Source organism: Balaenoptera acutorostrata, chromosome 1 (genome assembly GCF_949987535.1).
Source record: "Balaenoptera acutorostrata chromosome 1, mBalAcu1.1, whole genome shotgun sequence".
Taxonomy (NCBI): Eukaryota; Metazoa; Chordata; class Mammalia; order Artiodactyla; family Balaenopteridae; genus Balaenoptera; species Balaenoptera acutorostrata.
In genome coordinates, this window is record NC_080064.1 from 139,737,246 (window position 1) to 139,757,127 (window position 19,882).

At 39.3% G+C, this 19,882-nt stretch overlaps 1 protein-coding gene across 7 annotated transcripts in view; it reads left to right on the plus strand.

Annotated features, from left to right (window-relative positions):
* Positions 1-17,821, plus strand: part of RALGPS2 (Ral GEF with PH domain and SH3 binding motif 2) — a 178,623-nt gene extending 160,802 nt beyond the window's left edge. For 2 of the 7 annotated variants that reach the window (XM_057545676.1, XM_057545684.1), the window contains 3 exons: positions 493-598; positions 2,843-2,934; positions 16,758-17,821. In XM_057545676.1, coding sequence (XP_057401659.1) covers positions 493-598; positions 2,843-2,934; positions 16,758-16,889 — 330 coding nt within the window. In that variant the 3' untranslated portion in view covers positions 16,890-17,821. Of the gene's footprint in view, positions 1-492; positions 599-2,842; positions 2,935-3,194; positions 5,017-5,042; positions 5,361-5,923; positions 8,920-16,757 lie in introns of those variants that run through there. The other 5 variants (XM_057545688.1, XM_057545698.1, XM_057545679.1 and 2 more) reach the window with 4 other exon arrangements.
* The last annotated feature ends 2,061 nt before the right edge of the window (positions 17,822-19,882 follow it).

Consider the following 19,882-nt stretch of genomic DNA (forward strand, 5'->3'; position numbering starts at 1 on the left):
GTGCTGATTCATTAAATCATCAGGTTATCAGGTTTAAGATAACACCCCTATTACATTGGCACACCTTAAACTTATACAATGTTATATGTCAGTTATATTCAGTAAAGGGGGGGGGTGTGTGTGGAGATAACACCTCTATTAAAATGCAAGTGTGTTTCCTATAACGAAGGAGTGAGTTGTAGCACAGTAACAAAAAAAACAACACAGATAAATTTACCAGATCTACTAACAGATCATGGTCTTTGGGAGTGGATGCTAGGACAGTTAACTTTTGATGAAGAGTTGAAGCTGGGAAAGATCTGGAAAGTAAGAGACTATCTGAAGAGGGCATGCCTACATGGAATTTAGTAGTAAGAGGCCGGGAGCAGACCTGACCAGCATGAAATCTCGTCTCTCTCTAGGAGAAACTGAAAATACGCTCTGTAACAGTTAATTTTTACATAGAATAAGCCATAAATTTTGTTTCCATTAATTATTTTTTTTATCTCTCAGTTCAAATCAACATCAAATAAGAACGTGTCTGTAGTAGGATGGATGGTGATGATGGCTGATGACCCGGAACATCCGGATCTCTTCTTGCTGACTGACTCTGAGAAAGGTGAATCATTAAAATAACTAGGGCTTAAGGTATTGCATATACACAACTTTCGATAAGCCAAAATTTATCAGTAGTTTAACTGGAATACACGACTAGGGGCATTGTTGTGTAGTTTAATCTCTTGGGAAATATTTGTGTCACATAATGTAATGTATACTAATGATAGCAATATTTTTAGATATCAATATCTATTAATTGCTTATTTAATAAGCTTATTAAATAAGCTTATTTTCTTTGCTACATGGGCATAAGCTTGAAATTAAAAACCCAAATAATCCCTAGAGAGCTAATAACCAGAAAAGGAAAGAGGGAATTTGAGAATCTATAGACCACTGTTACTTTAAAATCTCAGATTTACAGTATGCAGTACCCCTTCGTTTATATTCTGAGATAAATTGTTATTCTTAAGCTCTGAATGTGGCAGTTTTCCTTTAAATGATTTTTATTCCATTACTTTTAATTAATTAGTAATTTGACTCAAACCACTTTCCAAATAAGTATAATTTTAATTATAATACTTAGCTTACAATGTATAGAGACATTTATGAGTGAAAGTATTGGCTCTTGACCGTAGGACTTTTAAAAACTTTAAATAAACTTTAAAAGGGGATGAGAGAGGTTGGAGGGTGGGCTGTGTAGTAGAATCAGATCATACCTTCTCACCCTGCCTGTGCCTGTTGTGGAGACCTCAGTGGTCATCAGAACAGATCCTCATGTGACTGCAGCTCTTCCTTCGTAACATCTGCCAGCTGTTGATAAGCACCACAAAGGAAGCCAGAAAGGAAATTCTTTCATATCTGCCCAGAATCTTCCACTTCAGCAGCTCACTACTACTAAAATGATGTTATATTACCTTTTACTGACTGTAAAATTATACTCTCTGACTTCTGTTTATTTAGAATGCATATCCACAGATATTCTGCTTTTAGGATATTGTGGTACTTTAAGTAAAAATTTAAGAAAATATGCAGAAAAAGTTAGTGCAGAAAAAATAATAGCAAAATGTTATGTTTTGAGATGAAATAGATTGACTTACAGAGTAAGGAGCTCCTACTCAACATTCTGAATTCAAAGCCCCAGCCTCCACCCTGCCAATCCCAAAGGCCTTCATTATTTATGAAAGATCATTTTCATGGGGTTCAGTTAACAAATTATTTGTTTTCCATCAATTCCTTAGTGTGTTTGTCAGAACCGTTTCAGAGTACAAGGTTTTTATGAAGTCTGTACTGATGGTCTTTTTCAGGGAGGAGAGAGTAGGTAAATGGCAGCTGTGGCAAGCTGATCAGACACGTCTGCTATTTAGGTTGATCTAATGTTTGCATCTGTGTTTAACAAGCAAAAAAGTGTTATTTTAGTAATTAAACATTTGGTGAAGAAAGCTGTTGCCTCTGAAAGTAAAAAAGTCTTTGATAAAATCTCAAAGAAGAGCTGTATAATGCCTACATATAGATCAGGCTCTTGAGCCATTGAATTCAGTTATAAAGGAAAGAGTAGCACTCAGTAAGAATTGGGAGATAAAAAGAACTCAGGTCAGTGAAAAAGGGGAATTAAGCTCAACTTAGGGCACCTATACTACATGAGTCCTTTCTTCTTTTCTCAGTTTATTACCTTAATACATATAAACATATAAAATATCCTTATTATGTGACAGTTTTGAATTAGAGTCAACATAAGGTCTAAGTACATACAACACACATGAAACAAATGAATTTCTAATTTTCTAAAAGAGAAAAAGTTGCCTTCTCAGATTTTTCACATAAGCCCTCACTAGACCTAGAAATTTCTCTAATAATTTTGACAAATGTTAACTAAAATCTGAAAGCATAGGTTATATTGATGTTAGCTGATTAATCCTTAATCACATTAATTAGCTCATGTTTAAGTGTTAAACATGTTAAAGCATTCTGGCCTATAAAAATTCAGTATTAGCATCTACTAATATTTAGATCATCTAAATAGTGCTGAGAAGTGATATTCTGCACTCTCATCCACTCATACAAATCTAGAGAAGCCAAACAATTATTTTATTTAAATATACTTTAAAGAGCATTTAAGAAGACAAAATACTTCTCTTCCAATTCATAAACAGCAAAACAGTGACTGAATAAATGATAGCACGTGAATGTAGCACAGAGAACTCTTCGTTTTATTTGTATTGTAAAATCAGGTGTTAGAGAAATAGAATTCTTAAACGGAGAACTGTCATCAATTTTTATTGTTTCCCTTTGTTTTTAATAATTTTAGGAAATTCATACAAGTTTCAAGCTGGCAATAGAATGAATGCAATGCTGTGGTTTAAGCACTTGAGTGCAGCCTGCCAAAGTAACAAACAACAGGTAAGCATCTCTCTTAATCCTCAAAATAGTCCACAAATTGAGAATATATTTGAAAGAGTTCCAAAGAGAAGTAAGTGGACTAATTTTTGGAGTGAAGTAGGGAAATTGTTCATATTCTATTTCTTGTTGACCACAGTCAGCAAGACATGAAGTCCACATTTTAGAGAGGAGGTGGGCAATAAACAAGTGAACAAATAACAAAATTTCAAGTAGGGGCTTCCCTGGTGGCGCAGTGTTTGAGAGTCTGCCTGCCAATGCAGGGGACACGGGTTCGAGCCCTGGTCTGGGAAGATCCCACATGCCGCGGAGCAACTGGGCCCGTGAGCCACAATTACTGAGCCTGCGCGTCTGGAGCCTGTGCTCCGCAACAAGAGAGCCCGCGATAGTGAGAGGCCCGCGCACCGCGATGAGGAGTGGCCCCCGCTTGCCACAACTAGAGCAAGCCCTCGCACAGAAAGGAAGACCCAACGCAGCCATAAATAAATAAATAAATAAATAAATTTAAAAAAAAAAAATTTCAAGTAGTAAAAACTGTATGAACAAAATAGAATTACATGATATGGAGTGATGGGAGTAGAGACAGACTTTAAATAAATAAGAGTGAACAGCAAAGATCTCCCTAAGGAGATGACAGTGACATGAATGACAGGAAGGAAGGGCCATGTGAAGATAAGGGGGAACAAAGTTCTGGTGGAGGGAACAGTAAGTGCGCAAAGACCCTAAAGACGGAACAAGCTTCAGGTGTTCAAAACAGGGAACTGTGGCCCTTGTTGGGAGAATGTAGTGGGAGACAAGGAGACTTCAGAGAGGGAAAAATGTGATGGCACCTTAACAAAAATTATTCTGATTTGTCTTTATTTGTTCTATTGACAATCTTATGCGGGTTCCTGTGCTTGCAGTGAAACCCAAAACTATGTGGACTTTTTGTTTGTTTTTATTTTTACTGAAACAAAGATGGTCTAACTCAAAGGCTTTCAGCTACAAAGGGGAATGAATCCATAGTGGTGTTTTCCCCAAACCCGGTTGCAGAGTTAAAGGTGAACCAGGGCAGGGTAGGGCAGACATAAAATAAACATAGTCTTTTTTAGGCCAGTTTTCAGTTGAATATATTTGAAAATTTTATTGTCTTAAGGTACTGAAATACAGAAGTATGTGGTAAGTGTTATCAATAGCTAATTTTGAATAATATAATACACTATTCAAGTTCATAAAACTTATAAACATATTTTCCACCGTGTGCTATCAGGATCTAAGTTATTACCCCTTTTTTGATGAAGGAAGAAACTAAGGCTCGGAAATCCTAAATGACCTACACAGGGTCAAACAAGTAAAAAATGGTGGACCTGAGACGACACAAACTCTGTCTTCATCCTATAGATTCATTCTTCTTAAATATTGTTGGAATGGGCCTTGTTCTCTTATCATTTTTATTTCAAATATATATGAAAGACTAATAGCAATATTTGCTACCATTTTTAACAATGTCCCTTAAGGACATGAAATACCATAGAGCAAAAATTACTTTCTTGCCCCTGTCAAGTTAGTGTCTGGGACAGAATGAAGGAAACAGACCTTCTTTTGCCTAAACCAAGCTTTTCAGGATTCAGCTCCATGGCCGTACATTTTCTTTAAATGTAGCTTAAAGTACTGTATCATTTCTTTTTAATCTCAAGTTTCAAGATGAATCTAGACAGGGTATGCGTACCAGCATAGAGGTTCAATTTCTTTTTACTATATTAGTGGACTTTGCTACTGAACAAGTCAACCGTATGTGTATAAATGGGCTTTTTAAAATTTGTTTGTTTCTATACTTGGAAGAATCTGAGAAGTAGCAAATTTATAAATGGAAGCTGTGAAATTTGAAAACTTTTAGTAGAAGACTCTAACTCAGATACAACACCTTAAACGGTAGTCAGGCAACTTAGGAGGAAATGAAAATGTTACTTTAATAAAATATTGGGTTTCTTAGAACCAGACCTGAGAATTTATACTTTAAGTACTCTTGGATTTGTACTGTTGTATTTATAGTTCAGTTATGATTATATTGTCAAATAATTTTTCATTCAGAAGCTGACACACGTAAGAGATTAATCTTTTTTTTTTTTTAGTATCCCAGGTTTTCAGAAAAAGGTTGCTAAAGTGTGGGAACTGTTAAGCTTTTTTAAAGGACGGAGAAATGACCACTGATGCATGAATATCTCTACCAGCACAACTTTGGAAAACTGGTAGTAAAAGTTAAGAGCATTTTTTTTTAGCATGGTGAAACCCTCTTTAGTCCTTGACTAGAGGGTTCATTAATTTTTAAAAACAAAATATATTCATATTTCTAAGAATTATTGTTGAATTTCAGACTTAAAAGAAATCAAATTAAATTTGATCCAGTCTATAAGCAGCAAACTGTTATATAAACTATAGATTTTTCAGAGTCACAAAGTTTCAGGTAAGAGTTTATCTAGCAATGAGTTTTATTCTTTTATACTCATTTTCATGATGATTTCATAAAGAAATTCTTAGTAATGTTTGTTATAAAATTATCTGTGCTGGATTTTAAAATTTGCATGTAGGAATTCATTGTAATACATATAATGAAAAAATAAATTATGACAAGCATGTTTGTGTGGAATCTCACACTACTAGGGCCATACTTACTCTTTCCTCATTCATTTATTCACTCAGCGAACATCTCCTGAGCTCCCCTGTGTTAGACAAGAAAGATACTCTCTCTGCCCTTTTTCCCACCCGGATTTCAATTTATTGGAAAAAGTATTAACTCATCTCAGTGACTTTCTCTCAAAAATGTTCTAGTGTATTTTATTCATTATTCATAAACAATTACAGTACCTTCTATGAAATTCCTTTTTTAAAAAGATATTTAGGTCAGAAAGATTTTAATATTTGGGCTCACTTAGAATGACAAGGAAAGATAAGAAATAGTACTTTGAAAAACACCTTTTAAATACTATCAGTTTGTAATGCTTATATTTTTTAGGTTCCTACAAACTTGATGACTTTTGAGTAAAAGCCTGATAGAAAACAAGGTGAACTGTTATCTTAAGTGAAAGCAAGGACCTGATGAAAGAGCGCCAGCTATAAACCAATCCTGTGCCAGGAAGAGCCCAGAGGTTCCATCTCAGCCTCTGGAGTTCTGAACCAAAAAAGCACTAATTTCAGGGAATGAAGTGAGATATTCCCAGAGAACAAATTGGAGTTGCAAAACAAACTGCCATGGACCATGCTTCTTATCTCTGAACTGACCTGTGGAAACCACTGCCTTAAAAGAATGAAAGGAAAACCAACATGAAACACCAAATAGTGTGTGTGAATCTTCTGGCGGTGCTGTGCTTGGAATAGATCGTAGCTAATTTGCATTTCTTTTAACTTTGTACTAATTTTGGAGGGGAGAATCGCCTTTTTTTAGATACACTTTAAAAAGAAAAACATATTTCTTATGGGTTACATTAGGAGCTGGTTTTGAAGTGAGGTGTAAAGCTACTCCAGCTTAGTAGGGTTCTACCAGCAGCGTAGCGGAAAGGTTTGCTTGAGCTTCCATTAGTCTGCAGCCTCACTCGCTTTTTCACGGCAAGAGTGTAGGAATTAGAAATATTAATAATGTGAGTTGTTGGAGTTTGTTTGGGATTTGGGGGGGGGGGGGTTGTTTTGGATGGGGGGAGATTTTTTAAAACACTAAACTTCTGAAATTTAGTACTGTTTGGGGTACATTATTTCCTGCAGGAGGTATAAAGGCTGAGTGTTCATATGCCAGACACTTTTTTCAAGTGGGCTCCAGAAAACATGGTTGTTTTTAACTGGGTTTAAAGCTTGGCCTTCTATATGAATTCATTGTTGGACCACAGATCTGCTTAGTAGAGAACTGTAATCCCAACCTAAACTTTTCTAAGAAGATTTTACAATAACTACATTTTTCAAGTGAATTGGATTATCCCTTCTATCACTCACAGGTGATTTTTATCATCAAGGGTGATGTATTGATATTTTATCAGGATAGTTTCTTTTACAGTGTTTCATGTGCACAATGCCAGTTATTTTTTTGTTATTCATTTTCATTATTTTTGCTCAATATGAGATTCAGGATCACATTTGTTTAAAAGAGAGTCTACATATGTATGTATGCATGTATGTATTTTATTATAAGGCATACAAAATAATTTTCAAAGGGAAAAAGGTGAAAGACTGAGATGCTGGGAATTTTAAGTATCAAAACTTTCCTTCCTACTTAACCTTCCTTTATTACAAACATTTTTCTCTAAACTTACTATAGGTCCTTACGATGAAACCATATTTTGTCAGTAGTTGATCAAGCAGTTTTGTGAGAGCTCTTTTATGCAATAATGCATTTAGCTTTTGAAATAAATGTTGAGTTACAAAAAAAGTTTGAAGGTGAAATGCCTTAGAGTTTTAACAAAAAACTGGCACTTGAGCAAAGGCTGTGTGTTGGATGTTACAAACTCATGAGGCATCATGAATTTCGGCCGTGGCCCAGAGTAAGAAGTGCTTTTTGACTGGTAACTTCTAATAGACTTCTATTACTTTGGGCCTCACATAAAATTTTTCAGATTGTATTCTTGGAGAATTTTATGCTTTTTTTTAATCATAAGTATTTCATACTTGAATCCATGAAACTTAAATAGAAAATATTGCTTATTAGAATAATTAGCTTAAAAATCTATCCATTGGAAAGTAGAAGAGCTTTCCCTGAGTGCTTAGTTTTTAAATTTAGTTTTCTGTTTGGAAAGGATAGTAAGAGTTCAAATATCTTTCTCATATAGCACAGTTAGAAATACCATTACTTCTGGTTCTGTGGAAAGTGACATGAGCTGGAAGAGGGCAAAATGTGGCCTGTGCTAGTGATTTTATCTCCCAGCATAGCCCACACTGGGCGCTGAGAAGAGGCCCTCTGCATAACCAGCATAGCAGTATTACTCTGTAGACCTTGCACATCTGACTTTTGTTTTAATTTTCTTGTTTATTTCTCTTCAGAAATAAGTGTTTTTTAACAGTGTATGTGCTTTTTAAAAAAACACTGTGGATGAAAACCCTGTGGATTTTTTATTATGTTTTCTGTTTGTCATAAATAAGCTAAAGTAGATAAGTTTCTGTGGAGATAACGCACCTGGAAGTCAGAGCCTGACAGCCCACAGTTTTGCCAAAGAGAGAGCTCCACTGGAAGATGTGTTTGATATTTTCAGCGCTAAACGTGAGGCTGCTTGTGCAGAGTGAGAACAGTGCTGAGGTTTGGTGACTAAGTCCATGTATAGATCTGTGGCCTCTGACCGACTGAAACTGAACCGTGCAGCGGAAGTCACCATTATTTTTCTGTCTTCAAATTTGTCCATTCAAAAGATTGCTCATTGCTTTTTAAGATGAATTTAGCACTTGAAGCAAAGACCAGTGAAGGAAGTGAATTAAAGTAGTATAGGTGAATTTTTTTATCTGTAATTCACCAAATGAGACCTAATAATAATTCAAGCAAAAATAAATGTTACCAAAATATATTAAATATTTAGGCAGTGTATTAGTGGGAAGGTGAAATTTTTCTCCTCTTGTTAATAAATTTGTAAAGTAGCGACTCAAAAGCTTGAAATTTCCACCAATATTAAGCTCATTTGTTTCTCTCCAAGTCAAGAAGACCTCATTGGAAATTCCATTATAATTTAAATTTAAGCTAGTTTTTGATAAACATAATGATTGGTATATTACCCAGCCTGGTGTAATAGTATAATACCACCCAAAATACAGTTTGAAGCACATCTTATTTAACAGTTTGTTTGAACATGGAAGCTTATTTTTCATGCGGAAGTAACGTAACAGTTTTTAAAATACAACTATAAAAATAACTGCTGACCTTGAAGAGCACTGTTTTTGGTCTCATGCCCCCTCTTTGTTTGAGTTCTGCTTATTTTTTTCAGAGGCTTTATTTTTACCATACCTCCAAACTGTAAGAATTAAAAGAACTGATCAAACACACCTTCCTATTACATTTTCTTCGCTGTGTAGATATTATTTGCGTAAACATTACAAAAAGGGATCCAAACAATTTGAGTTTGAGTATTTTTTTCTCCCCAGGCATGTACTTCAATGACAAATGTTTTCCTGTGTGGAAAATGCCATATGACTATTGCACTACCTTCTGTATGGACTGTCTTGGTATTGTGTCTTTTTGTATGTCAAGAACTAGGGTGTTTGTAGCTGCGAAGTTTCTGTAAGTGGCTTTATTCCTCTTCTAGAAGATTTATAAAGGAGCCCAAGGTGCACTGTTATAGAAGGAAAAAATGTTTACGGTCTGTAGTGTATACACCTTATATATTAGTTGAAACCAGGGCCCTCCAAGAGCAGCCTGACCTATTGCTCTCTTAGGATTACTAGAATTTACCTGGCCAAATGATTTGAGCGGAAGTCTTTTTTCTTTTTTCTTTTTTTTTTTAAGGTTAAATCTGTAAGTTATATATGCCTTTACTACTGAAAACAAAACTATAGGACATCATATTAATTAGAAATCGATGATAATAGTAGATTTAATCCATTAACTTTTTAAAAGAACGTATCCACTATTGATTTCCTTCCTGTTTTTTTGAGGCACATTCCTTTACAATGAGTTTTTAAACCACCATATTATCTTCTTCTGCAAACAAGGGGTACCAGCGTTGCTTAACAGAAGATAATCTTCAATTTTAAAAAATTCTCTGCTTCAAAGGCTTTTGAAATAATTGGATCCCTTTTTGAAAATGAAGATGAATTTTTACTGTGTCCCCGTGGAACAATAGTACAGCTGTTGCATGAATAGGTGATACAAAGCAAGTGGTGAGGTTTGTCTGACTTCTTCAGTGATCTTTTAGGGTTTGCTTTTATTTTCTCTCTCTCTCTCTCGCTCTCTTCTTTTATATTTCTTTCAAACATAGTAAATTTATAATTCTACAGCCAGAGTAGTATTCTGTTTTTTTCTAACAAACATTGTTATTTAATCACATTGATGATAATTATTTTCTGTGTGAAGTCAACCTTTTCAAAATGATTTAAGTATTGCTGGTTTTGCTTCCTTAAAAATGGCTTGTGTCTAAAGTAATTACTTTTTTCTTTTTAGAGGATTCCAATGAAAGACATCTGTGCATGCAAACTTTTAAGCTTTTGGAAAGCAATTTCATTACACTGGTATCTCAAGTATGTAGTGTGGGGAAGATTTGGTCAGTGCCTTATCAATTTGAAGACCAACTTTAGGGCATCGAGTATGATAATAATCATTTGCCCTCTTACTCCTCTTATTTCAGGAGTGTGTGCTATCCCTCTCTCCACCAGCTTACTCTTTCTCACAGCAGGTCTAAGAAAATGTGTGCAGATCGCTCTAGGTAATTGTTGCATTCCACCTTGGCTTTGAGTCTTTTTAGACAAGCTCCCTCCCTGCTCCTCTCCTTCCAGGGTAGAAGATTAAAATTAAACCCACCAAATCAGCCTTTAGATGAGCACTCCTGAGAACAACTTTGAAGAGCATCCATCCAGCTGAGTTTATTTTTATTTTGTGTTGTTGAAATTGTTGTTTTGAGCATAGATTTAATTATGTCCTTTCAGAAAATCCTTAAAAGAATACAGTACAGCCAGAAAGATCTGTTTGGGTTTTATTAAAGCTACTGAAATCCCGAAATGAGAGTCCCTTTGCCCAGAAGTGAGATTTAGTTCAGTACATTCTTATACTTAAATAAGACTCAGACCAAACAAGCAGTCACTTAACCTACCAGTTATTGTTTACTTGAAAATACTATGTCAGGAAAGTGAAAACAGCTCCAAAATATAAATTAAAGAGAAGTTAAGAGAATAAGCCAATTCTCAGTAAAAGCAAAGCTTGGAAACATTTTGCTTCTCCGAGATTATTGCAAGATCTGGAGCTACTCTTGTTCAACTGAGTCAAGATGCCATTTTCACATTTTCTAAAGGGCTAGTATGTTCTAGAATAGGCAAGTAAATTTAGTCTTTAAAGCCAAATGAAGGGTTAACTCGTCCTTGGGGGTTGTTAGTAGAATTTAAAGTTTGATTCTAGTCATTTGGACTGCAAAGTGGTGATGGGATTAAAGGAATACATAATTAGAATGTTTTGGGATTGAACTTTTTTTAAAAATAGACAAGTAGAAAATTTCGTACTTAGCTGTGCTTTAGATATGAGGTAACAAATATTAATTTTCCCATGAAGATATCACTTATTAGAACTATTCACAGATATAGTCCAGTAATTATTGACTTACTAGGTCTGACAGAGTAGCTGATAATAAGTCACCAGACTCTCAAGAGTTTCTATACCTTGATTATTGACAAATCCATTGTTTTACAGCTGACTGAAGTATGTTACGTGTGGGGAGGGGGTGGGGAACTCGTTCACAGTGTAATCTAAAGGAGATAAAAGCGTCTGTGGGGATCAATATCCAATGATAATAATATACAGGAAAACACAAGCCATTTTTATTCTCCTTCATCCCGGTTAACTTGAGGTACAAAGATGAAGTACTCATTTGCACTATGACCTCCTGGAGTGACGTGCAGCTTGGTTCCTCTCTCACTTCTTGTTTCTGTTTAATATGCAAATGTGAGTGTGAGATCTTCAGTGTGTTTGCATAATCTAACTTAAAATGAATTTAAGTACAGTTTTCTGAAATATTTCTATTGGAATAAATTACTTAAAAATATAGATTGTGTGGGGATAGTTTTGTTTCCATATTTACATTTTTATCATTAACTTTTAAATAAATGCTCTAAGTTGATTTTTTTCCTCTTTCTAAAATAGTCGACAAGGATTTTGTTGGTACGGGGAAGCTTCTGTCTGGGTAAACTTCAGCTGCGCTTCTTTATCCCAAAACAAGGATGTGCCCTGGCATGCTGACAGATGGGGCCTTGGGGAAAAGAGGTCCACGGTATAATATTTCCAACCATATCTCCCCACTCCAAGTATGTGATATAATATGACCAGTCCCCATAGAGGCCCTCTTTGCTAGTACTGTATTTCATAGATTCCAAAACATGACACTTTCACTTCTCACCATTTCTGAAAATAGAATCCGTCTTCCAGCCCAGGGAGCCTTAAATTGGAAGAAGTACAGAAATACATGTGTTGAGTCTCCTATAAGTCATCGGCTGGGGTGTTTGCTCTGCTCTAAGAATTCCACATGAGCTTGCCTCTTAGGAAGCTTGGGAAACCTCCAGACAGGACTGAATGCCCAGTGTTTGGGTAAACCACAACCCAATTTTCAACTATTTTCTCACCTTTCTGACGGCCTTTGAAATTTTTCCCTGTCCCTGCACTAGAACCAAAAGAGAGTGACAACTCTCTGATGAGGTCAGCCTGTCTTTACCTCACACAGTATCCCATTCTCCATGTATGTATGCTAAGTTTCTGGGTTCCCTTTTCTGTTTCATTAGTTGTTTTTCCCTGAGCCAGTACCATATTGTCTTCATTACTGTATTAGCTGTGTAAGTCTTGATATCTGGTGAGATAATTGCATTGTTCTTCAAATTTGCCTTAGCTCTTCTTGACTCTTTCTTCCTCCCTATGAATTCTAGAATCAGTGTGTCAAGTTCAGTGAAAATACTGTTGGTATTTTTATTGGAAGTGCTTTCAATTTATAGATTAATTTGAGAGTTAACAGTTTGAAAAGTTTACTCATCTCATTTGTGAACATGAAATGTCTCTCCATTTATATAGAGTTTTTAGTGTCTGTCAATAATGTTTTACAGTTTTCTCCCTACTGTTTTCATACATCTTTTATTAGTTTATTCCTAGGTAAACTAGTTTTTGTTTCTGCTATGAATTACTTGTGTGTATGAATGCTATTGATTTTTTTTAAAATATTTATTTATTTATCTGGTTGCTTGGGATCTTAGTTGCAGCACATGGGCTCCTTAGTTGCGGCTCACCAGCTCCTTGGTTGCGGCACGCAGGCTTCTTAGTTGTGGCATGTGAACTCTTAGTTGTGGCATGCATGTGGGATCTAGTTCCCTGACCAGAGATGGAACCTGGGCCCCCTGCATTGGGAGCGCAGAGTCTTATCCACTGCACCACCAGGAAAGTCCCAGTGCTATGGATTTTTTTTTAATTTATTTATTTTATTTTTGGCTGCACTGGGTCTTTGCTGCTGCATGCAGGCTTTTCTCTAGTTGAAGCAAGCGGGGGCTACTCTTTGTTGCGGTGCGCGGGCTTCTCATTGCAGTGGCCTCTCATGTTGTGGAGCACGGGATCTAGGTGTGCGGGCTTCAGTAGTTGTGCCTTGCGGGCTCTAGAGCGCAGGCTCAGTAGTTGTGACGCACGGGCTTAGTTGCTCTGTAGCATGTGGGATCTTCCCAGACCAGGGCTCGAACCCATGTCCCCTGCATTGGCAGGCCGATTCCTAACCACTGCGCCACCAGGGAAGCCCATGCTGTTGATTTTTATGTCAATACTTAACATCTGGCAACCTTATTGAAATCCCTTATCTAGTTCCAATGGTTTGTCCAGTATGATTCCATTATCATATTGGCTGCAAATAAGGTGATAGACTGGGAGAAAATATTTGGAGTTTATAAAACAAAGGATTCATATCAAGAATACACACGGATTTTTTTGTACAATAATAAGAAAAGTTATTCAATAGAGAGATGTGCTAAAGGATATGAATAAACAGTTTATAGAAGGAAGCCTATGTGGCTAATCTATGAAAAGATGCTCAACCTCACTAATAGAGAAATTCAAAGTAAAATCATGGAAGAGCTGTCACATTATATCCATCAAACTGGTGAGGCCATGCCAAAGAGCATCTGGGCAGTATTAGGGAAATTGTGTATGTATACAGAGCATAAGAATTAAGAATTCCAGCACTGGATCACTTACCAGCTGCATGATCTTGAGCAGATGACTTAACCGTCTTTCTCAAGTTCCTCATCTATAAAATGTACACAATGCCAAGGCCACCTCATAGAGCTGTGAGACTCACCTTAGCTCATGTCTCTGAAGCCCCAAGAGCAGGGCCAGCGCTAGGAAGAACTGTCCGTGTAGAGAGGGTTGTTGTCACTGTTACACCGTAGCCTACAGTTCTGCTCATGGCGTCAGTTACAGGCAGTGGGATTAGAGGTGAAGGGGAAAGTTTAAGTAAGACAAGGGAGAGGTCTTTGCATAGTGAAGTCATAGTGAACTGAGAAGCATCTTCTTATAAACCAGTAAACCAACTGAAGAAGTAAGCCAGGTATGTTCATTACAGACCAACTGGCAAGTAGAGAAAAACATGAAGAAAAGCCACCTAAAAAGAGCCCTCATTTATTACTGTTGATTATTAAGAACAGTATTGCACCCACCTGGTGCTTGTGTAAAACGGTGACTTCTGATCACCACCCCAAATTGCCTAAATCAGAATGTGAGGACAGTGCCTGGCACCCTCTAAAACTGGAATTCAGTTTGGGCTGATTTGCCCACAGCCCAGGCTCAGGTAAAAGTAACGATTATTCAATTTGCTTTGTTATTGCCTGTCAAAGCCAAGTTGTTCATACAGTTTAGGTTTGGAAACTGTTAGCATCTATATTAAGCTGTTGCAGAAGAGAGACAAGTTGCTGTTTTTATAGCCAGAAACTATTCCGAGATTTTAATGCGAAAACAGGAAACTTCTTCAATAGGCGTGGAAGGAAAACCTGGCGACTCACTGTGAGTTTCTTAACATCTTAAGCAATTAACAATAAGTAAAATCAATCAGCCAGTGAACCTCTACTGACCGCTAAGTTCTATAGTAGCCATGTTTTATGACCTTTTGCAATCTCAGTAATGTTTTAACAAATCTTAACCACACAAATACAGGATTCGAATTTCTGTGTTGAAAGAGATTAAATGACTGTACTTTGGGTCGTGGTCACATATCTCCCTGGATCTTTGGGATAGACAACCTACAAAAAAGTCCAGAGTATGGTCTGATGCAATTTGAATTGAGACCTTTGATTCTAGCCTAACTTGCTATGACATAGCTAATTATGTTCTATGTCTCATTCCAAATCAAGATAACTCATGCACTTGGGTGACAAATTTTATGTGATTCCTTAGTTTTACTAAATTAAACCTAATTCCCCTCTCAAAGGAAGACTCATTTCTGGTTTCATGTTTTTCCGTCTTTAAGAAGAGGCTTGTATTCCATTTTCCTATTGGTTAAAATCGTCCATGGATGCCCTTTGTTCTTTGAGCTTACTGCCAGCAGGATGGCCTTCTGCACTAAAGGAACTTTCACAGAGGCCCATCCTATGTCTAATGGTGACTTGACGCTCTGTTGCAGCTCAAGCTCAAGTTCCCTCTATCAAACTCAGAGAAGGGAAAAGGACAGTGAAGGGAACATATCAAATGATGAAAGTGTCTCATAGTGAGCTGTGTGTTTTGAAGCAGTAAAGAGAACTTTTCATGTAACACCCCCAGCAGTTGAGAAACCATCAATATATACTTGTTCCCAAAGGAGGTAATAAGCTTTTCAGCCTAATTTAAATGGTGGGAGCTGGGTTATCTCTAACAGTGTCTAACGCAAACCATCTCTCTTCTTTATACTTCTGGTTTCACAGTTTAACCTCTAATGTTAGCCTTTTTTCCCCCTACATTTTTTGTCAATGTGTCTCACTTTTGGATATCTACTTAATCATTTACAGTAAGATTGTCTCCCTTCATATTTGTTTAGATCAGTGGTTCTCAACCTTGGCTGCAATTCAGAATCATCCAGGGAACTTCTAAAAATCCCAAAGCCTGGGCTACACACCAGACCAATTATATAAGTAAGCATGGGGGCGGGGAGGCAGTAAGCCCCTCAGGTGACATGAATGTGCAGCCAGGGTTAAAAACCAATGTTTAGATTGTTGGTCTCTGAACATTACAGAGGCTTTAGGACAGTGGCTTTCAAACAGCAGAAGGCATCAGAATCCCCTGGAGGGCTTGTTAAGACTTAAGATTGCTGGGTCCCACCCCACAGAGTTTTCTGATTCAGCAGGTCTGGAGGGGGACCTGAAAATGTTCATTTCTAACAAGGCCCCAGATGAGGTTGATGCTGCTGGCCTGCAGGCCGTAGTTTGAGAACCACTGGGAATGAGAAATCGGATTAGAAAGGGGAGACTGGAGGACCCATCCTCACAGCACACTAAGCTGTGAGTGTGCCGCTCCATCCCTGTGAGTGTGGTGGACGGCGTGCCACGGGGAGCATGAGCGTATGTGCCAGGTGGTGGGGGGGCGCGAAAGGAGAAGACGGCGCCCCAGAACTCTGAGGAGGCTTGGGATGGACGGGAGGAGGCCGAGCTTGTGGCTGGGCAGCAGCAAGGTTCCCAGCAGCTGTGGAGTGGCTGAGGAGTGGCTGAGGAAGCCTTCACCCTCCTTTGATCTCTGGCCCACCTCCCATCCTCCCTGCAGCTCAGTGTTGACCTCTGCAAAACTGGAGCAATAACAATGTTTTGACTGCTTGCAACAATGTGTTTACTCACGGAACAGTTATTTCAGAACATCTGTGAAACTCTTTTCCTCCCTCTAACAACAACGAAATATTTTGAAGCAACAGGAAAATGGTTCTGTTGAAAGCCTTTGGCAAGGTCATTTGACCCAATGCGCCACAGTCCCAACCTCTCCCCATAGTCTTTTGACCGATTTTCTCCACTAGAACAGAGGGTCCCATTTTATGACCGAGAAATAAGCTGGCCTGGAAGCAAAGCTGTCTCAAAGAGCAGAGAGGAAGATGGAAAGAACCTAGGTCCTTAATGATTTCCTTGTGCTGCTGAATTAACCCAACCCTGGGAGATTCCAACTAATGGACTTCTTACATATAATAATCATCTCTTTTATTTTTAAGAGAAGAAAAAAAAGGAAGAAAGAAGATACAAGGGAAATAGAGGAAGGAGAAAGGGAGGGAAGAGAGGAAAAAAAAGATGGGATGGAAAAAAGAAAAAACGAGGAAGACGGGGAAAAGGCAGGCCACCTTTAAGACTTCTGTGCGCTGGTAAGGAATGATGGAGCTGCAAAAAGAATAATAGAGAAATTTCTTGCAAGATTTCTGTTTGTGCCCCCATAATATATTAATTTTTAAAAGTAACAACCAGGAGGTGTTAACAGTCTCAAAATAAGGGAGAGAAACACTTCTTCCTTAGGTGGATCTTTTTTGTTTGTTTTGTTTTGATTAAAGGGGAGGAAGTGCGCCTCCAAAGCCCAGAAAGGTGATGTAGAGACTGGACGCAGGGGCAGGCGCCGGAGCCCTGGTCAGCCCGTGCCCTCGCGCACGGCTGGAGCGCCCTGAGCCGCCTCTGCACGCAGCCCCGTCAGCCGCAGTTCTGCTCGAGGGGGAACGTTCTGTTCCTCCACTTGGGTAAACGGGACGCAGGCCCCTGCTGGTTCTTGAATCAGCGGGGAGGCCAGCTGAGCAGCTGCCTCCTCGCGGGGTCAGTCAGTGTTGGCAGGCCCTCTGCTCCCTCGGGGCCCTGTTCTCCCTTTGTCGACAGCACCAGCTCCTTCAGAGATGCTGCTGAATTCTCCTAAACTCTTAGAGCCAGATTGTTTCCCTCGTTGCTTTTGTTTTGATGTGTCTTAAAATAATTAGACTTTTACTGGCAAATATCTCCATTCTCCCTTATGGCTAACGAGGCATCTCACACACCACACCAGGGCAAGGCGTGCTACTATGGTATCCGGTAAACAGTTGCTAAACAAAGTCAAAAGTCCTGCTCAAATCAAGTTCTCTTTTGTACTTGTTCTTCCGTCTGCCCCGAGCTATGTAATTGCTGTCAAAAAATGTAACCCACCGCACCTCTGAGGAGTTTAAGAAAAGCAGCTTCCGGTACCTTTGCCAGTGACTTCCTTGCAACATCTTAATTATCCATTTGCTAGTTAGCAAGTCGGTCTAGGAAGAAGTCTCTTCTTTTATTCTTGGAAAGTATGTACTTGGGAATGTCCAATAAAAACCAGTATGTGCTGGACGCCTGCTCTCTGCCAGATTCTGGGGAATGGGAGGCTGTCTCTGACTGGGGGCTCTCACAGTCGGGTTGGGAACAGGAGGGCTGAGGAGAGTCACTCAGGAGTGACCGAGTGATCACCTGCGTGAGACGGGCAGAATCTCTCACCCAGCAGTTGAGGTCAGAACAGACAGATGGCTGGGTGGGGGCAGCCCCCTCCCCATCACCCAGTCCCTGTACCTGGACCCTGAAGCCACTCTAGGTAAAGGTGACTAAGCAGCTGGTATCCTGTCCAGCCCACTCCAGTCCTGCCCTGTGTCTCCTCACTGTATCCCTACAGATACCACTCCATGCTCCCAATGTGTTTCATGGCAACTTAGCAATTTGTTTCATCCCATGATCACTAATGGCTTGGTTATAATCTTACTCACTTTATATGCAATATCTTCGTATTCCTTATAACAACCCTATGAGGAAAGGATACTTCTTCCCAAATAACAGGAAAAGTCAGAGAGGTTAAGGAATTTGCCTACGTCGTCACCCAGCAAGGGGTGGAGCCAGGATTCAAACTCTGATTGGTCTGATTCTCAACCTGGTAGACTTTAGCTTTCAGAGCTGTAACTAGCGGATTTTGGTGCCCAGAGCTAGCAGCACAAAAGCTCAGCAAATAATGTTGTGATTTATTATGTGACTCAAAGAAAGAACAACCAGCAGCTTCCTGTTTTAGTTATTCTTGCTTAGGACAGTTTCTAGCTGAAGAAATTCATGTGCTGTCAACATGCAAATGTAATCTTTTTTTTTTCTTCAATATCTGTGCCAGGCCAGAACCTCCCTATGGGCCTCGCACGCACTGTGCTGAGTCTGGTCCCTGGAGTTCTACAACCTCACTTCAAATACAAAGCACAGGACAGCTAGCACAAACAATCCCAAATTGCTTAAATGTCACGTGTACGTGCTAGACCAGGAAAGTTCTGCCTAATCAGAGGGAGAAGCGCCACGCTGGGGCCTAGAGAGGTTGGGAAGACTGGGTGGAAGAGATGAGATTTATGTGTGGGTAGGATTTACGGCCAGAGGAGAATTGAAAGCAAGAACTGGAGTGTTACCAACCCAGGTTCTTGGTCTCTTTAATCCATAGCAATTGGTAAGAGGCCGGACGAGGAATTCAGGCAAGGCTTTATTGGGACTCATGCTACAGCAGGAGGGAGCAAAAGCAAGAAACAGTTTCCCTTGCTTGCTCCCCGACAGGGGGTCGAGCCAGTCCCTTAAGTGGGGTGAGGGTGGGAGCGGATCGGTGGTTCAGGCTGCAGGGGCGGCTTAGGTGGCCGGCCCGCCCCCTCGGTGGTGCTGTGTGCACGTGCAGCACCCTGCTTTTGCTCCGGCACCTCAGAAGTGGCAGTCGGGTTTTGGCCTTTTTCTCCCCAGGTCCCAGCCTGTCTCAGAAGTATATAGTTGAGGCTGGGACGAGACCACACTGACGAGTGGCAGGACATTAAGTTGAAAAAGTAGGTTGGTACCACACTGGTCAGGACTTTAACTGCCAGCGTGAGGAATCGAGGGCGGAAGCTGGGAGAACAGGCCGGAAGTAGTTACACTCGAAGGGAAAGAGAATAAGGGCCTGTCCCAGCGTAGGAGCACGGGAGAGAGAGGACTGAAGCATGTTGAAGGAAGGCTGCTCTTCTGTCCCATGCACCCAGGAACACTGCTCTCTGGTAAACAGTACAACTAACTGGTAATGATGATTCGTTGCTCAGTGGCAGGCTACGTTGGCCCTCGCTAGCAATACAATACCCTTTCTAGAAAAAAGTAGGACCTCCCAGCACCCTCCACGGTCAACTGCCTGTTTCACTCAACTCCTCCTGTCAGTCGTACTTAACCTCCCCAGGCTGGCTCCTCATCTATAAAATCAGCATGAACCGCTGCCTCCTTCTAGGGTTATTATGAGGTTGAATGAGATAATGCATGGAAAACGCAAAGCACAAGGCCAGGCACTAGGAAACACTCAGCCGTGATGAGCCACCAGTGTGATAATCTG